The 16,908-nt window shown below is 39.7% G+C and overlaps 1 protein-coding gene across 1 annotated transcript; it reads right to left on the minus strand.

Moving 5' to 3' along the window:
• Window positions 1-9,580: 9,580 nt before the first annotated feature.
• On the minus strand, window positions 9,581-14,707 carry LOC140538404 (solute carrier family 46 member 2). The gene is made up of 5 exons (XM_072660911.1): window positions 14,233-14,707; window positions 12,481-12,963; window positions 11,246-11,329; window positions 10,142-10,298; window positions 9,581-9,840 (listed from the first exon to the last, which is right to left on the minus strand). The coding sequence occupies exons 1-5, from the start codon at window positions 14,705-14,707 to the stop codon at window positions 9,795-9,797; spliced, it is 1,245 nt and encodes a 414-aa protein (XP_072517012.1). The 3' UTR covers window positions 9,581-9,794.
• Window positions 14,708-16,908: the final 2,201 nt, after the last annotated feature.

Genomic DNA, 16,908 nt, shown 5'->3' on the forward strand with positions numbered 1-16,908 from the left:
ATAGTGCTTATATTAATCTCTGAGGAGACATGTTTAGATATATAAAACATAGCCAGAGACTCATCTGTCTTGTATTCTTGTTTTTCTTTTCTTTTTTGGGAAGATTTTTATCATAAATGTCCCAAAATTACTGGCAATTTTAAGGTCTAGTGATCTCCCCCTAGCTGGCTAGCAGTGCCGCCAGGCTTCAGCTGAGAATGCGACGTCGTTAGACATCCCATCACACTTGCAGAATAAGGCTACCTGCTAACAGACCTCTCATATCAGGAGCTCTGGGTCTAAGCTAGATTTCTGAATAGCAGAAACGAATGAGATTTTTAGAAAATCACCTCTGTCTCACCCTGTGGTAAACAACAATGTGTCAAGCGCGCTATGTCTTTGTTATGTGTAAAGCCCCCCCACAAGGGACTGTGTTATCTCCAGGACTGCCGAGCCACATGCTTTGGCTGTGAGCCTCACACAGTTTGCTCTAATTCCACATGACTCCTCTTTCCTCTCCAAAACAACCTTTGGATGAATTTGACCACAGATAAAGTTTCCTACAGCTGCCGCTCCGGATTTCACAGATTAAACCTACTCAGGGCCTGCAACTGCTACCCTCTGCGGGAGTAAAGAAGAGCATGCTAACTGTGATCAACCACTGCACACATTAAATAATATGAACTATTTATGAACTAAGTGCCACATTCTGTTCAAGGATTCATGTCTATAATATGTAGATTGATCCACGGCAAATGTAATTATGCTCTCTTCGCAATGAAACTAGCAGTTGGTCCGAGTTCTAGAAGTGCTGACTGATATCCACAGTGTTTTTACGCCATTCCTCACAATAACGATAAAAATGGTCATACCGACCCGCCCTACCTAAACAGACACTGCACTCTCCTAACTCTCCTATTTACTCCTCTCGAAAACAGGACTGTCCAACAAGACCTTTAGAGACAGGTATTGTCATTAATAATTGCACGTCTCACTCTCAGGAAATTGCTTTTCCATGTGGGTGCAGGTTACACACCTGCTTAAAGATAAATAATGGATTGAGAGGCCGCAAGAGAAACTGAGACCCATTGTCTCCAAGGCAGCTGAGGCCACAACAAGCGGGAGACCAAACAACAGGTCAGAAAGAGACAGAGAGTGTTTTGCCTCTGACAATAAACTGTTACTATTCTGATAACTAACATGACGCGTTTTCAGAGGTGAGTGAAGGAGCTTAAAGCCATGTTCATGTGACAAGTCCAGTTACTTTAGAGAAATAATGGCTAAATAAAAGTACCTGTACTTCTCTGCTCTAAATGAAAGCAAGCCAAACACAATGCTCTGAATACAGGCCAAATATCTGCAATATCTACAAAGAGACTGGGTCAAATGCTGGACTTTTAACCCCAAAGTGGTGCATTTTCAATAACTCTGTTCCTTAAATTGCATAGATGTCCCTGCTTTGAATTTATATGGCTGATATATACATTTTCTTTTATTGATATTCTTTTATTGTTACCAGTAGGGGCCTTGTTGAGGTATTGTTCATTGTGTGGAAGCTGCACTTAAGGCCGACTGCCTCTCACTGTGAGTTGTTTACTTAATTACTTAACATTTAATAAGTGTAAATTTGATATATTTGTCTTTTTTATATATTTCTTCTTTATATATTTCTTCTTTCTCCTTCCTTTATATAATATCTGTTCCCTTGTTCATTTCAGCGTTTTTATCACTTATACCTATGCACATGTCAACCAAGGACTGTTTCCTACAATCACTGGATATAAATGGGCATTTATTCAGTTATTTCTGTAAATAAATAATAAAGTCTACACAAATAAAGTAAAAGAAAATAATGATAATAATAATAAATAAATAATGTTAAATTAAAGGCGACCTGAGGGGGGCTACAAGTATTTGACTTCTTCACACAACGTACAATGAAAAAGAAAGGTTTGATGATATAAATGGGCGAAGCCTCAGAAATATCGCTCTGACTGTTTTGATCACTTATTCATTCATAGAACAGTTTCTGCTTTTTAACTACATGCAAAGTCATATGCTGCACTTACTGTGTTCACTTACTGAGTAGCTCACAGTGGAATAGTTTAATACGTGGTGTTAAACATACAGAGAAAGTGAAAGTACAGACACTATCAAAATGTTCTGCAAGTAAAAGTGGAAGTATGGAGCTAAAAATACTAAGGTGAAAACAAACAGCATCCAAAAATAAGTTTTAACAGACAAATGAAATGTTTTTGGTTTGTTATGGTGGTGTGGGGTGAAGGGAGTTGACCAATCAGAAATTAACATAATAATACAAATGATCATAGTTGTGGGCAGTATGTTTTTACACTGATATATTTGAAAGGATGTTTAACATTAATGAAAAAAAGAATAAAAAAATTCACAGTAACTCGAATGACTGGCGAGAATAAAATGAAAGATTAATTTTATTTGGGAGATTAAAATGGAAATGTAAGAAGTAAAAAGGTTTCTTCAGCATGTTAGCTAAGATTTCTCGTAGGTGGTATTTATCTTTTTTTTTGGTAATTTCTTTCTCACCTTTTTGCAATGTATTCTTGAGATTTTGAGAGCATATATATTAATTTGACATAATTTACTTGAAATGAAGGAGAAGAATAATTACATATAAATCCAAAGCTGAAGGCCGGAGGGCAGTAGTGATACTCGCTGTAGAGCACCACCTTGTGGCAGATTTAGAAAATTACAAATAATCACAAATTATAAAACACTAAGCTGCTATTCCCAAAAATAATGAAAATACTGACCCCTCAGAACCACTGGTGTTTTCTGGCTTTTTAGCCCACTGTTATAACCTAGGACACAGTTTGCATTGCTCTGCATGTAGTTACCAATTAGTAATCCTGTTAAAGGCTGTAATAAAAGTAGTGGAGCATTAGGGGTTAAACCATGTCTATAAATATTAGAGTGTCATAATCATCACTTTAGATAAACAGTATTCACACAATTTAGTTTGATAATTATTTTAACCTTAATTCTTGTTATCTGTCGCACATCTGTTTGTCATTTCTATGCTATATCCTGTTTTTGATTTTTAAAATTAGGGAAATAGAATTTTATTTAATGTTTTAAACAGTTTCCAAGTAATCTGTAAGGAAGTGAGCTAAAACAGCAAAATCATCAGTCTTGTGGCAAAGTGAAAACTATGTCATGTGGCAAAATGGAATATAAAAAATGAAAATACTGTAATAAAAACTTTAATTTCCAGCTACAGTTAAAGATCCAGCTACTACTGAGCGGTCTGGATTAGGCTGTATGTAAAGAATAGTCTGTGTTTCGTTGTGTTTTGGGAAGAAAACACGAGTTTAAAGAGAAACGATGACTTTTAAAATGAGTTGTTTTTAACGAAGTTCCATCAGCAAACCCCTGCGCTCCTGGATCACCTGCTGCTGCACATTAATGATGGCGCTAACTTTACAGAGGAAGAGCGGTGCAGGGGACGCAGTGCTAGCGATAGCGATATCCTCAGTGGATCACTTCAATAGCTAGCGCATTATTATCGGCCGTAAATTATAACTAACTAACTAGCTAAAAAACTATAGAGCTTATTTTCTTTAGGATAACATCTAATGACAAAGCTGCCTGCTCATTAAAACTGATATCAACTGAAATAGTGCTAGCTACCATTTCCACACCGAAAATATTTAGCTAATCACCTTTAAAATGACTGTAGCTAATGCTAGCTAGCTAGCTACGTCTTACATGTTTATTAACTAGCTACATTGACAGAATATCGCTATTATTTATTAAATAGTTAGTTATTAAATACAGACTTTATGCATGTTAACCTTACATTAGTTTGGTTAGCTAGTTAGCTACGATTAAATAGCTAGCTAGCTAGCTCACTTTGCATTTTTATAGCTAGCATAGATAGCTAAATTAGCCATAGCTAGCTATATTTTACACATTGTTGTTGTTCAAATAATTTTCGGGGGTTTTTTTGTTGTTGTTTTTTTGTCAGTATTGGTTAAAAAAAGCTCAAACGTCCATATGTTTAGCTAAATATGTTAAAAAGACAACGGTTTTCATAGTCCTACTTTTTCACGACTTTTTTTCTTGTAACAATGCCATTTTTAAAACGTTAAAAAATACAATTCAAATAATATAATAATTATATTTTTATTTCTTTATTTATTGTCAGGGTTTTTCTTGTGGCCGTGTCATCACATTACCAGACTTGAAAAAATTGGTCACTTGGGTTCACTCCCATGCTGACATCTGTCCTCACCAGCCGAATATTTCAGAGGAGCAGGACCGAAACTGTGTGCTTTACTGGCAGTGTGAAGGAGGACATGCTTACAAGTGGCTGTTTGAGCCTTCCTTCCATGATCAGCCAGATGAGCCAGAGAGCAAGGGCAGCAGGGGCAAGCGCAAAAAGTCTCATCTGCCAGAAATCAGGGAAGATCTCAGCCTAGATGATGTTTACGTTTCAAAGAAGAAGAAAGATGAGTTTTCCGACTCTGATGAGAGTCTCTGCAGTCTGATTATCCCTGTCTCTGGGGATCAGGGCGACACTTCAAAGAAGAATTGGTTTGTGTCTGAACTGGGCAGAATGACCTCTAGCCCTGACCCTAACATGATCGCAGATACAAGACTTGGCCTAGAGCCGGCTCGGCCTCACCCCTGATGCCCACTACAGAGCCCAATCTTGGTTGGTGTGGCGCAACAGATAACACCACCACCTACCATTGTGTTACAACAACACCATGTGGGAGACCAGGGTTCGATTCCCGGTCTGGGTGACTATGCTGCGCTACACCAATAAGAGTCCCTGGGTAAGACTCCTAACACTACCTTGTAAGTCGCTCTGGATAAGAGCGTCTGCTAAATGCCATAAATGTAAATGTAAATGTAATCTTCCTGACTGCCCCCCTGAATTTGCATGGAATGGCACCTTCACGGATCTGCCGTTTGAAAACTCCCAGGAGAAGGAGCATGGAGGGTCAAATGTTGAATGGTCAAGCTTAGAAGGAAACACAAGCACTTCCAATATCAATGACACTCTCTCGCTCTCTGGCTGTGTGGATGACACACACTTAGATGTTGATAGTCCTTTAAAGGAGGAGATGTTGTGCAGCTCTCTAAAGAGTGGCTCTCCTAGACCCCTCTGCACCACTCCAGAGCCAGCTTGTGATGGGAACGCTTCTGATAGTTTTTTCTGCTTCCCTCTTCTGCTGAGGAACAGATAGACAGCCTTTGCACAGGGCTAACTGGTGAGTCAGTGGTCAATCCTTTCAATTATCATGTGTCAGACTGGTAGTTGGTCTGTTCACTGTTTACTCAGTAATATTTCTTATGAGAAGCTACAAGACAAACAGTAAAATAATGTAAGTATATATGGATATGGTTTAATATGTTTGAAAATGCCAGGATTAGGTTTTTGAAAGGTGATTTCTAGTTGCTGTGTACATTAACAACTGATAAATCCCTCTCATAAACCAGCCTTAACCTCATAGACCCCTCAGAACCACTGGTGTTTTCTGGCTTTTTAGCCCACTGTTATAACCTAGGACACAGTTTGCATTGCTCTGCATGTAGTTACCAATGAGTAATCCTGTTAAAGGCTGTAATAAAAGTAGTGGAGCATTAGGGGTTAAACCATGTCTATAAATATTAGTGTCATAATCATCACTTTAGATAAACAGTATTCACACAATTTAGTTTGATAATTATTTTAACCTTAATTCTTGTTATCTGTCGCACATCTGTTTGTCATTTCTATGCTATATCCTGTTTTTGATTTTTAAAATTAGGGAAATAGAATTTTATTTAATGTTTTAAACAGTTTCCAAGTAATCTGTAAGGAAGTGAGCTAAAACAGCAAAATCATCAGTCTTGTGGCAAAGTGAAAACTATGTCATGTGGCAAAATGGAATATAAAAAATGACTAGCTGTCAGTGTGTTGCAGTGATGAGGTAAAAGTGATAAATTTTGTAAAATGTAAATATTTTCATATCATTGTTACAGTATTTATTCAATCAACAGGACAGATATAGAAAAAAGCTTTGGATCAAAACCTGTTATTTACACATTTATCTGCAAATCTCACTGTTTAGAGGAACATAAACACAAAGCAAAATTCACTACTCAATACTAATAGCTACTTACATCGCAACTGGGAAAACATTTGTGCCCTGCATCGCTGTTACAGAAACTGTAACAGCTGTAAGGAATCAGACCAACAAGAGATTATCAGACACTAATGCAGGGTTCATTGGCAACAATACTTCAACAGAATATTAAATGTAAGACATAAACAGAAGTAGAAATAAGCACTAAACTAAATGACCCATGACACCAAAAGACTGACCTAAAAATATCAACAAGGTCAAACAAGGCCTAAATTAGACTCCTCATGCTGGCTAGCATTGTGCTTATTGATTGGGAAGAGGTCTTACTACCCACCCAGAGAGACCTAGACCAGTTGTGCTGTCAAGGATTCCTAGCATACATTCCTATATAAATTGATCAGAAAAATCTTAAGAAGTTTCAGATTTTTCTTCTTATTTTTTTTACTTAAGAAAGATTGGTGTTCTCAGCAAAATATGTTCTTACATATTTTCTTAACCATATGCTTGTCTTAGACTGTAAGAGTTTAGAAGATATGTCTCTGAAAAGACCTGTTGAAATAGCTGTATCACAGAATGAATGTCAAATTTCCTGGATTAAACTGGAAAATTCGCTTCTAGTTCTTATTTACTGAACTTGGAGGAGTCTTCCTCCATTTTACCTCCACTGCATGGATTTAATTCAATATCGGAATTTTTTTATTTATCATAAGCAGCATAAAAGTATATTTTACAAATGGCCTAAACAAGAAAATGTTAGGAAGAACTTCTTAAGAGAATATTTGAGAGCTTCTTGATTTTTTTTTTAGAGAATTGCATTTAAGAACATTCTATTTCCAACTTCTTGGTGTTTATCTTGAGACCCTTCAGAGGTTTTTCCTTAGGAAAGCTTTTGTGAATCCAGCCCCAGGTCTATGAGGTGCTTTGCATATGAACTTATATGGGAATGGTAGTGGTAGACTACTTGGTGATAAACAGGGAGTATGTTTCTGATAGTGACACCTACATACGTAAGGAGTAGAACAAAAATGTTATCATGAGCAAGTTGATACCTCAGCATGCATTCTTGATATTATTTATGAAAACACAAAACCCATGTTTATATATTATGTAATAGTTATATATGTCAAAAAAGGGTAAAAAGGGGAAGCATAGAAGCACTGACCTGTGTCCTGTTCTTCCACCCGAAAAATTGTTCTTTCAAAAGAGGCCAGTTAATTGCCATATAGATGGTAAGCAGAATCATAATGACATGGTAAAAAACAAAGCTCTTATCAGTGTGTAAAAATCATCCTGTCAGACTGTGTGTCCTGTGTGAACTGTAAGATTATCTGAGACCTTGTCGCTCCCTTTTTCTCTGTCCTGTTTAGTAAAGTCAAAGAAGAAAAGGAAACAAGCGGAGAAAAGCGGGTGTTGGGTCACGATCTTCAAGAGAATCCTTCACAGACCAAGAGAGTATCTCTCCTTCAACAACCTTTCTGGTAAGGAGCTGGACGACCTTCTGGTGTCATACTTCCAGCAGATCAAGACTCAGCAGATGAGCAGCGCGTTTCTGATAGCCCAAGGCCGCGCCATCAACTATTACATCCAGAAATGTGGCTGCCCTTTTAACTTGTACAAGTCCAGGGAGATGATCAATGCTTACATGGCTCTTCAGGCCAGGATATCGGAGCAGCTGTGGCAGGAACTGAAGAGTAATCTGGACATCCTACTGACCATCCAGGGGGATGAAGAAGAGGAGCTGAGAGAGAGTGGTGTCCTCAGTCGCCAGACACCACAGGGCCTGCTCAATCTGGTGCTGCTCAACAACTTGCGATTCTTTGGGAAGGAGCACCTAGACAAAGGAAGGCCTGTGTGCTTTGGAGATTTTGCCCTGGTCTGCGAGCTGCAGCCTGCCTCGGGCCACAGAATCAATGTGGAGTATGTGGAGTGGAAGGACTGGAGAAGCAGCCCTCCTGAGCCCTGTATGGGCAGAATGTATGCCTTGGTTGACGACCCAGCCCGCTGTCCCCTACAGGATTTCAAGTTGTATGCAACCAAGCATAGCAGGCGATTACCGCATATGAAAGACAAGTTCTACTTGAAACCTAAAGCCATCCCAGATGCCAGGGTGTGGTACAGCAAGGTACCACTAGGCAGATGGCATCTGAAGAAAATTATAAAGGACCTGTGTGAATGCATTCAGACCATCAGAGCAAGGAAGCAGACAGGCTTGATCAATGAGTAAAACAGTTTTTTTGGTTATGTGGTGTATTTGGATTAAAGTATCACATTTTGCATGATAACATTGTTTTTAGTGCTGGAATCTTATTCTCCCGGGTAATTGTTTATCATTTTTATGACCCAAAACCTAACCCTGGCCCTAGTCCTAACCATAACCTCAACCCAAAACCTAATCCTAACCATCATCCTGATCCTTCTTCTAACATCAATCCAAAACCTAATCCGAACCCTCATCCTGGCTCTAGTCCTAACCTTAACCTCAACACAAGGCCTATTTCTAACTCTCATACTGGCCCTAATCCTAACCTCAACCCGAAACCTAATCCTAACCATCATCCTGATCCTTCTTCTAACCTCAACCCAAAACCTAATCCTGACTCTCATACTGGCCCTCCTCCTAATCCTAGCCTCAACCCAAGACCTCATTCTAACTCTCATCCTGGCCCTAGTCCTAACCCTAACCTCATCTCAACACTAATCCTAACTCTCATCCTGGCTCTAGTCCTAACCTTAACCTCAACCCAACATCTTATCCCAACCCCGGATATAGTCCTAACCCTAACCTCATCCCAACACTAATCCTAACTCTCATCCTGGCCCTAGTCCTAACCCTAACCTCATCTCAACACTAATCCTAACTCTCATCCTGGCTCTAGTCCTAACCTTAACCTCAACCCAACATCTTATCCCAACTCCGGATATAGTCCTAACCCTAACCTCATCCCAACACTAATCCTAACTCTCATCCTGGCCCTAGTCCTAACCCTAACCTCAGTCCAACACATAATCCTAACCCTGGATATAGTCCTAATTGTAACCTCAACCCAAAACCTAAACCTAACCCTCATCCTGGTCCTACTCTTAACCCTGACCTGAACTGAATTCAGCGGATTATAAACACACTTTATTTATGAAGTTCATTAAAAGCACCTTGATAAGCTACAGCTTCACTGCTGCTACATCACTGATTTTCACTGACATTGTTGAGATGTTATTAAGAGTCTGATGGGGGTTTATTTAATGTAAAACAGACCACTCCAAATAAAGTGTTATTAATATTTTTGTTAAACTGTAATGTAAAATGATCAAAAAGTTTCTTGTGAGAACAAAAGTTAGGACACATCCACATTTATTACTACTTAAAATCCCTAAAAATAGAATCAGGTGCAGCACATTAGCAAAAACAAAATGGGATCATGTCATTTCTAGGTTTGATACAAAACAATCAATAAAATAATAATAATAATAATAATAGTAATATCAACAGTCATATAGTCCACACTCATGTGGCTAATTTGCAGTACATTCTGTTTAATGGCCTTAATGTTATTACATTTGTAGATCTATTTACACAGTAGTGGCAGTCAAAGCAGACTGTAGACAATAGTAGCATTAAGACACAATCCAAGCACTTTTTCAGATACGTGTGTTTAATAAATATAATATACTGTTGAGTCCATGCCCGCGTATTACAGCATAGTCTCATATGGGTGGATAGTCTTCCCTCTTCTGTCTGAACTTCAAGTACCTAAAAAAAATGAAGCACACTGCCATTACTAGTGGAAGTACTTAGAGATGATCTGAGCACCAGAGAAAGCCTTTCGCTGGGCATCATCAGCCATGCCCCTTGCCTTTATCTAACAAGTTCATTTAAGGTTGCCGATTCACAGTTTGCTAGCAGCTGACTGGCTGCCCGGCTGAATCCACTGAAACCACAGCTTTACGACTGCAATGGCGAAACCAGGCTTATCAGTCACTCTGCAGTCCCGGATTCAGGCCTCTGCTGAGAGAACATTCCTGTCAAAGAGTGTGTGGGAGGGGACACTTACAGGACTGGGATTACGCCGAGATAGCTGATGGTGCAGGACAGGAGAAAACAGAGGCCGCTGAAGGAGTCCAGAGTGAGCGGATAAATGGAGGTGAAGAACACTGTGGAGAGGAGTTCAGTCACAGCCAGAATCAACTGCAGCCTTCCAAAAATACGGCCTAAAATCACAGCAGACACAGCACTCAGTTCCCACCTAAAAGTGCTTCCACCTAAAAGCTTTCGTGTATAAACACAGTGAGAGTGAAAACACAAAGAAGAAGTGGTGACACCTCCTTTTAATTTTGGGATTCTAAGGAATGGATCTCTCGCTCACGAGTTTCCTGATTCTCATGTATGACCTAATGTTTATGTTGTGGATTGTATCTGCTAGTCCACCTCATTTTCATTTGATTTGAGTGATTTTAGAAATGATTCACAGGTTTCAAATCTACTAGTTTTAATGAAAGATAAACTAGTATATATAATATACAGTACTGTGCAAAAGGTTTAGGCATCTGTGAAAATAAGAATGAAAAAAGCTACTTATCTGGGAAGTTAGTGTTTGTTTCCACAGTAAAACCCTAATATAAGAATCATCATAAATAATATAAATGAATAATATAATAAAATATAAATAAATAATATAATAAAATAAATATTCATACAAAAAAAAATATATATATATAAAATATTCATTAAAACATATCTAAAGCTCTCCTCATGGGAGTCTAGTATTATTTATAGTTATCATCCAACACCTGGTTTGGTAAATCAGTGCTTAATGATGGTAAATCAGGTGAGCTGGTGATGGAATCGAGCTCATCCATGCTGTGCTAGCTTACAAGCTCTCAACTACTTTCTTCAAAATGAGAAAGTCTTGTTCCTTTTCACTGTATTCACTAACGTGATCTGGAGTTTTTTTCTGAGTTAAATGGTTTTAAATACATCTGCCCAGTACTGTACACATAACCATATTACAGTTTTGGATGATGTGAAATTTGCTTGCTGCTATTTGTAATTCTTTAGACGTCACAGGATGTTTTTTTATCTAAATGTGGATGTGTGGGGATTTTTCCACTTGTCACTATCAGCAGCTATCCTGCTTCTTGTTCCATGTCTCAATTACCGTATTGCTGTGCATCCAGAACCTTGGAAAGCATTGCTCTCAGTGTCGGCATGGGAACGCAGGCAAACAACATTATTCCTCGAGCTGTTGGTGAAGAAACGTTCATACAGAAGGTGAAAAAAACATGGACAGCTCGACTCAACTGGCGTTGATTTCAACATAGTAACATTTTTTTTATTTCAACATAGTAACCATATCCATTTATTTCAGATATTGTGAAATATGGTTGGGAAAGAGCCACATTGCTCTTGTTAGTCAGAGATGTGACCTTTAGGGAGAAGAGGAGGGGAAAAACACAGGAAAACTGTAGATAATTATAGGACTGGCACTACAGGACTTCCCTCCCCTCTAATTTTAGTATAATTTAATAAATATTATTGGTATCTATCATCCAAGCCCAACATGTTTCATTATATAGTCTTTTTTACACAGTGTTTTACACAAGCCTGTAACGTTGTATGAACATCCCATAACAACAAATATTTAGAAATCTAGAAACCATCAGATTTTTTTAAGCCACATTAACACCTTAAACCTTACAGTTATAATTCAGTTATTAATATTAAGATTGTTCATTGTTAATGAAACTACTATGATTCATTTGCAGCACCATACCAGCCTGAGGTGTAATTGGGGCCTGCAGTGCAGATGGGGCCTTAAATGGTCTTATTTGGACATATGGGTGAAAAACATGACTTCTCTTTATGTACTGTGGCATCTGCCAAGGGGTGGAAATATGAGGCAGCAAGTGGTGATGAAGGTGATGTGTTAAAAGCAGGAAAAGGGTCAGAACATCTCAAAACATCAGGCAGATCTTGTGGGGTTTTTTTTGGTAGGCCGTGTTCAGTACCTATCAAAAGTGGTTCAAAAAAAGACATCTGGTGAACTGGTGAGAACTTAAGACTCATTGATGCTAATAGAAGCCCCAGGATCTGCTGCTAACGTCTTGGTGCCAGAAACCACAGGACACCTTCAGAGGTCTTGTGGAGTCCATGCCTCGAATGGTCACAAGGGGGACCTACTCAATATTAGGTGACTTGAGTGAGTTGTTCTTCCATTACACAGTGCAAAGAACATCTGGCAACTTTATTGATGAAGATGGTTGAAGGCTCCAGTATATTAGTATATATCACTCTTCAGTGATAGTTCATGACCTGTGCCTACCATTCTAGAAAACTTACCGTAGGTTTTCTTACAGTAGTGACAGTAGTGATCATTGTTTTATCCTTACTTACCCATGAAGTAGACCCAGCTCTTCTCTGTGAACGCCATGATTGCCATCCCAGTACAGTTGGACACAATACCCAGCAGAGTAAGGGCCATGTCCCCTAGCACTCCAGACAGCGCCAAGACCCCTAAGAAGCTGCTCAAGTACATAGCATCAGTGGCAGCCCTGCCGTATCCTGCCCATACCGAGTCCCAGCTGAGAGGAGGCTTCAGCACGTACAGCGTCAGAACGTTCTCAGCTCCGATCATGCCCAGCATGAACAGCACCATGGTGGACATGAGCAGGCAGACCGCTGTTCTGTCTGTCCTCTCGCTTCTCTCTGCACTGGACAGCAGCAGCTCTTTCTCATCTCTGTTTTGCATCGAGCTGGACAGGAGAAAGGTCGAGTAGAGGAGCGAGACCACACTGAATAAAATGGCCATTCCAAGCAGGACCACTCCTCTGTGGCCTATCCGGTACACATACCCGGACAGCAGACCACCCAGCACCCCTGCAAATGAGGGCAGGCAGTATGATAATGTTGTCTTACTGTGTTTTACAGCATGATATGCTTTTCACAATACACTGTAGGTGTCATCAGTACCAGTGCTCAAAGTGCAGTACCGGCACTTCTCTTGCAAACTGGGACTGGGGCACACAAGCATCTGGTCTACATGTACATGCATCTATATTAGGTGGGACAACAGGGTAACAGAGTGTCAGAATCTTCATGAGGGAGAGGTGGGCCTTCTCCCAAAGTTCTGATTTAGTGAGAGAACTGCTGCAGCTCATTTATCCAGTAATCGATTTACATATCATTCATAGAACCATGCTTGAAAGCTAAGAATAATTAAGATGCCTTAACATTCAAGAGCGTCCCTTACAGAGAAAAATGCATGAATTTGGTTGGAGACTCCATGACAGACATGACCTCAAGATTCACTATAAGCTCCAACTTGTGTGCAGCAGTAGCTAGTTGACAGTTTTAGTTTCTTTACTGTTTGTGTTTGGTGACTGTGCCTGATCTGTAGCTCCTGGCCTCAGTCAATAGAGCAGAATTGACTAGCGAATCCACAAGGCTACCAGTTCAGGCAAAATCTAGGAAAGGGATGTTTCAGTAAAGTATTCGGACGCAGACAGCTATCAGTTGATTGCTCTAGCAGCCTGATGTCAACACTTACCTCTTACTGAGTTTTAGAATAAAGCCATAAACTGACCCAATTACAAGGCTACAGTTACCACAGCAATACTCTTAAACCACTGCAGTTCCCCCAATACCATGCAAATCCAAAGCCTTACACTATGGCATGTACACTTGTAAAAGTACTGTATTTACCCTAATAGCACATACTGTGTATTCTCCATGCGATTGCTTTCACCGAATCATGATCTCCGTACCGTGATAGTTTGGTACGTATGTACGTACTGTTACACCCCTAACTATGAAAAGGACTATTTTAAAAATTGTTTTTAGTTTTTTTGCACCTTTATTATGTGAACTACTGTGTTGGTGACTTTAACATAGAATAATTTTGAAGAAGGTAAACAACTCTCAGTAAAAGCCAGGCTAAGATACAGCCTCCACATGGTGGGGTTAGTTTTAACACACTGTTACAACTAACTCTCCCAAATAAACAAAGTGAATATCCCCCCTATGTACACACACATTTTTTTACAGGTACTGTTCCACGTTGTTCACAAACACTCATATCTTGATGCATATCCTGCATTGAAAAATTGCTATAAGCATCATGATGTTTGCGATATCGCCCATTCTTACCAGCGATCCCGTAACAGAGATCCACGACATTCAGTTTTAGAGTGCGGTGCCTCTGCTTGGAGCTGAGAGCCGCTAGCGCCACCACGCCAGCCCAGTACGCTGGAGCGCCCCCACTAAGGCCATATACTATAGAGCCCAGGAAGAGGAACTCCACAGGTACCTTCAAGAACAGAAAAACAAGAAGGACACACATGCCCAAGACTGAGCCCAGCTGAGAGACCATCAGAAACACCTTAGGCCCCCTCCGGTCCGCCACACGGCCCAACGGCACGATGGACAGCATGGCTGCTATGGTGGAAATAATGGAGTGAATGAGGAAGAAGCGCGAGGAGGCCGCTTGGGCCTGGTCAGCCTGTCCATCCGCCATTTCCAGTGAGTGGTTGTACACTGTCAGAGTGAGCGACATCTCAAAAAAGGAGGTGCCCAGCTTATGGAGGATCACCACCGGCTCCACTAAAGTCAGAAGTCGCTCCATTACGCCGTCCAAGTAGTGTCTCAGTTCTCTTAACCTTTAAGCAGAGAGAGAGAAAATGTACAGAGAAATTGAGCTTTTTAGCAAGCGCAATATTCCCCCAGTTCTTCTGTTGTGCTGGTCTGTAGCTGAACAGCTGTACAGGGCATTTGTTGCTGTATCTTGTGCTTTTTAATGCCCCACACATTCTCAATTGAATACATGTCAGGACTGCAGGCAGGCCAATCTAGCACCCCCACTCTCTGCTTATGCAGGGATATCCGGGGATATGCAGGGATATCGTCGCTAATACTCAAAAGCCTTGCATCTTCATTTTTAGCGAGTTTCACTTTAAGATCTAATCTGAATCAGTCAGTTGTTCTTTACATTGTGTCAGAATTTCTAGGTAATCAGACCAATAGAAATGCTCCAAAATGGTTTCATATAAAGAACATAAATCTCAGTCAATCTCAGATCAGGCCCTGAGATTATGCTCATTTAGAAGTGGTTTTCGGCCTTGTCCTCTACACGGATATTTAACTGGATTCCTTGAATCTTTGGGAAACCTTGTGCTCAAAGTGCCGGATTATTTAATGACACATCGGTTTAAAAACTGGGGAGCCTCAACCCATCCTTGCTCTTGAAGATATTTAGTCCATTAAAAAAACAATACAATTGTGTTGAGATTTGAGAGTTGCATTGAATTGGAAAAAAATGTGAATTCCAAGGTAAAAGATTTACACCTTTAGATATAGATATAAATCTAGCATAGAGATGCTGGAGCTTTTGAACATACCATTAATAAAACAAAGCACATAGGAGAAACCTAGGCTTATGAATGCAGTTACTGTACATACCTGCAGCTCTCTCTGCCTTCTCCACTCGTCTGCTTCAGTGGACTTCAACGTGACAATTAAACCACTATATGCCAAAAGTGCCCAGCTATACAGGAAACCCCCCCACACCTATCTTCTGACACTGACTCTGCAGTGATACCAGGACAAAATTTGGCTAAAGGGAAGTTGCGGCAGTGAAGTGAAATTGTAAGAGAGGGAAGAAAGGGAATACCCTCTGCATCTGTAATGCACGCAAAATTCAATCTGTGTGGACCGTGGCCAGCATTATGATTCGCTTTTGCCTGTAACTCTTGCAACTATGCAACATGTAGTGATACATGCCTGTTTAAAAAAGGGAAGGGAGCATTTTCAGCGATTCTTTAGTAAAAACAATTGTAATATGCAATGCAATGCTTATACGAGAAGTGATAGGGGAGTTTATTTCTATGGGGCTCCCCCTTTTGTAGGGAGTGTAGTTCACTGTTACACTGCTGAAGAAAAATACAACCTGCTATAAAGGTGCATTTGTTGACAAGTGGAGAGATACAGACTGGTTTCCTGTTTACACACATTTCTCGGTGCACGCGCAGGGGGGGCCAAAACGCTTTGGGAACATAGCCGGTCAATAGGTTGTAATGTTAGGTTGTAAAGTCTTATTGACTTAATAATAAAATACAATTTAGTTTGATCAGTTTGTTTGTTTTGATTTTTTCTCTTTGTTTTGTTCTTCATTTTCTATGATTTTTGGCAAAAATGTTAATATTAAACATTTCCATCCATCTTCTCTGCAGTTGGTGCAGTTTACTTCATAACAACCCATGGTCATTTAGTGTGAAGACTGCAGCTTCCTGTTGTTTTCTGCCCCCTGGTTGCGCGCACATTCCTGTGCTGATGTTGCACAAAAACCCATCTATAAAAATTGACTGCAAAGCAGCACAGGGAGCCTATGAGCGAGTCAATGAATAGGAGTGAATGGAGTTTCATGGTTAAAAAAAGTGAAAATTGTGTGCAGAATCTTCCTTAAATTTTGGAAAGTAAAATGATGTGTTTCACCAAAAAAAGAAAAGAAAACCTACTGTGTATTTCTATTTTTCTACATATTTAACGGAAATAGAAACTAGAGCTAGCATCACTGCTACTGTAATGCACTTGTAATGAATGTACAATGAGGTCTGTGGTTGCCCTGCTGGAAAATGTGGAAGGACAGCATACTGATGGCAGCATATCGTCGCTAATACGCAAAAGCCTTGCATCTTCATTCTAATCAATTTTCACTTTATGATCAAATCTGAATATGTCAGTTGTCCTTTGTCTGACAGAACAGACCAATAGAATGCTCCAAAATGACTTCATATGAATATATTGAAAAAAATATTGTATCTGTAAAGT

Source organism: Salminus brasiliensis, chromosome 17 (genome assembly GCF_030463535.1).
Source record: "Salminus brasiliensis chromosome 17, fSalBra1.hap2, whole genome shotgun sequence".
Lineage (NCBI taxonomy): Eukaryota > Metazoa > Chordata > Actinopteri > Characiformes > Bryconidae > Salminus > Salminus brasiliensis.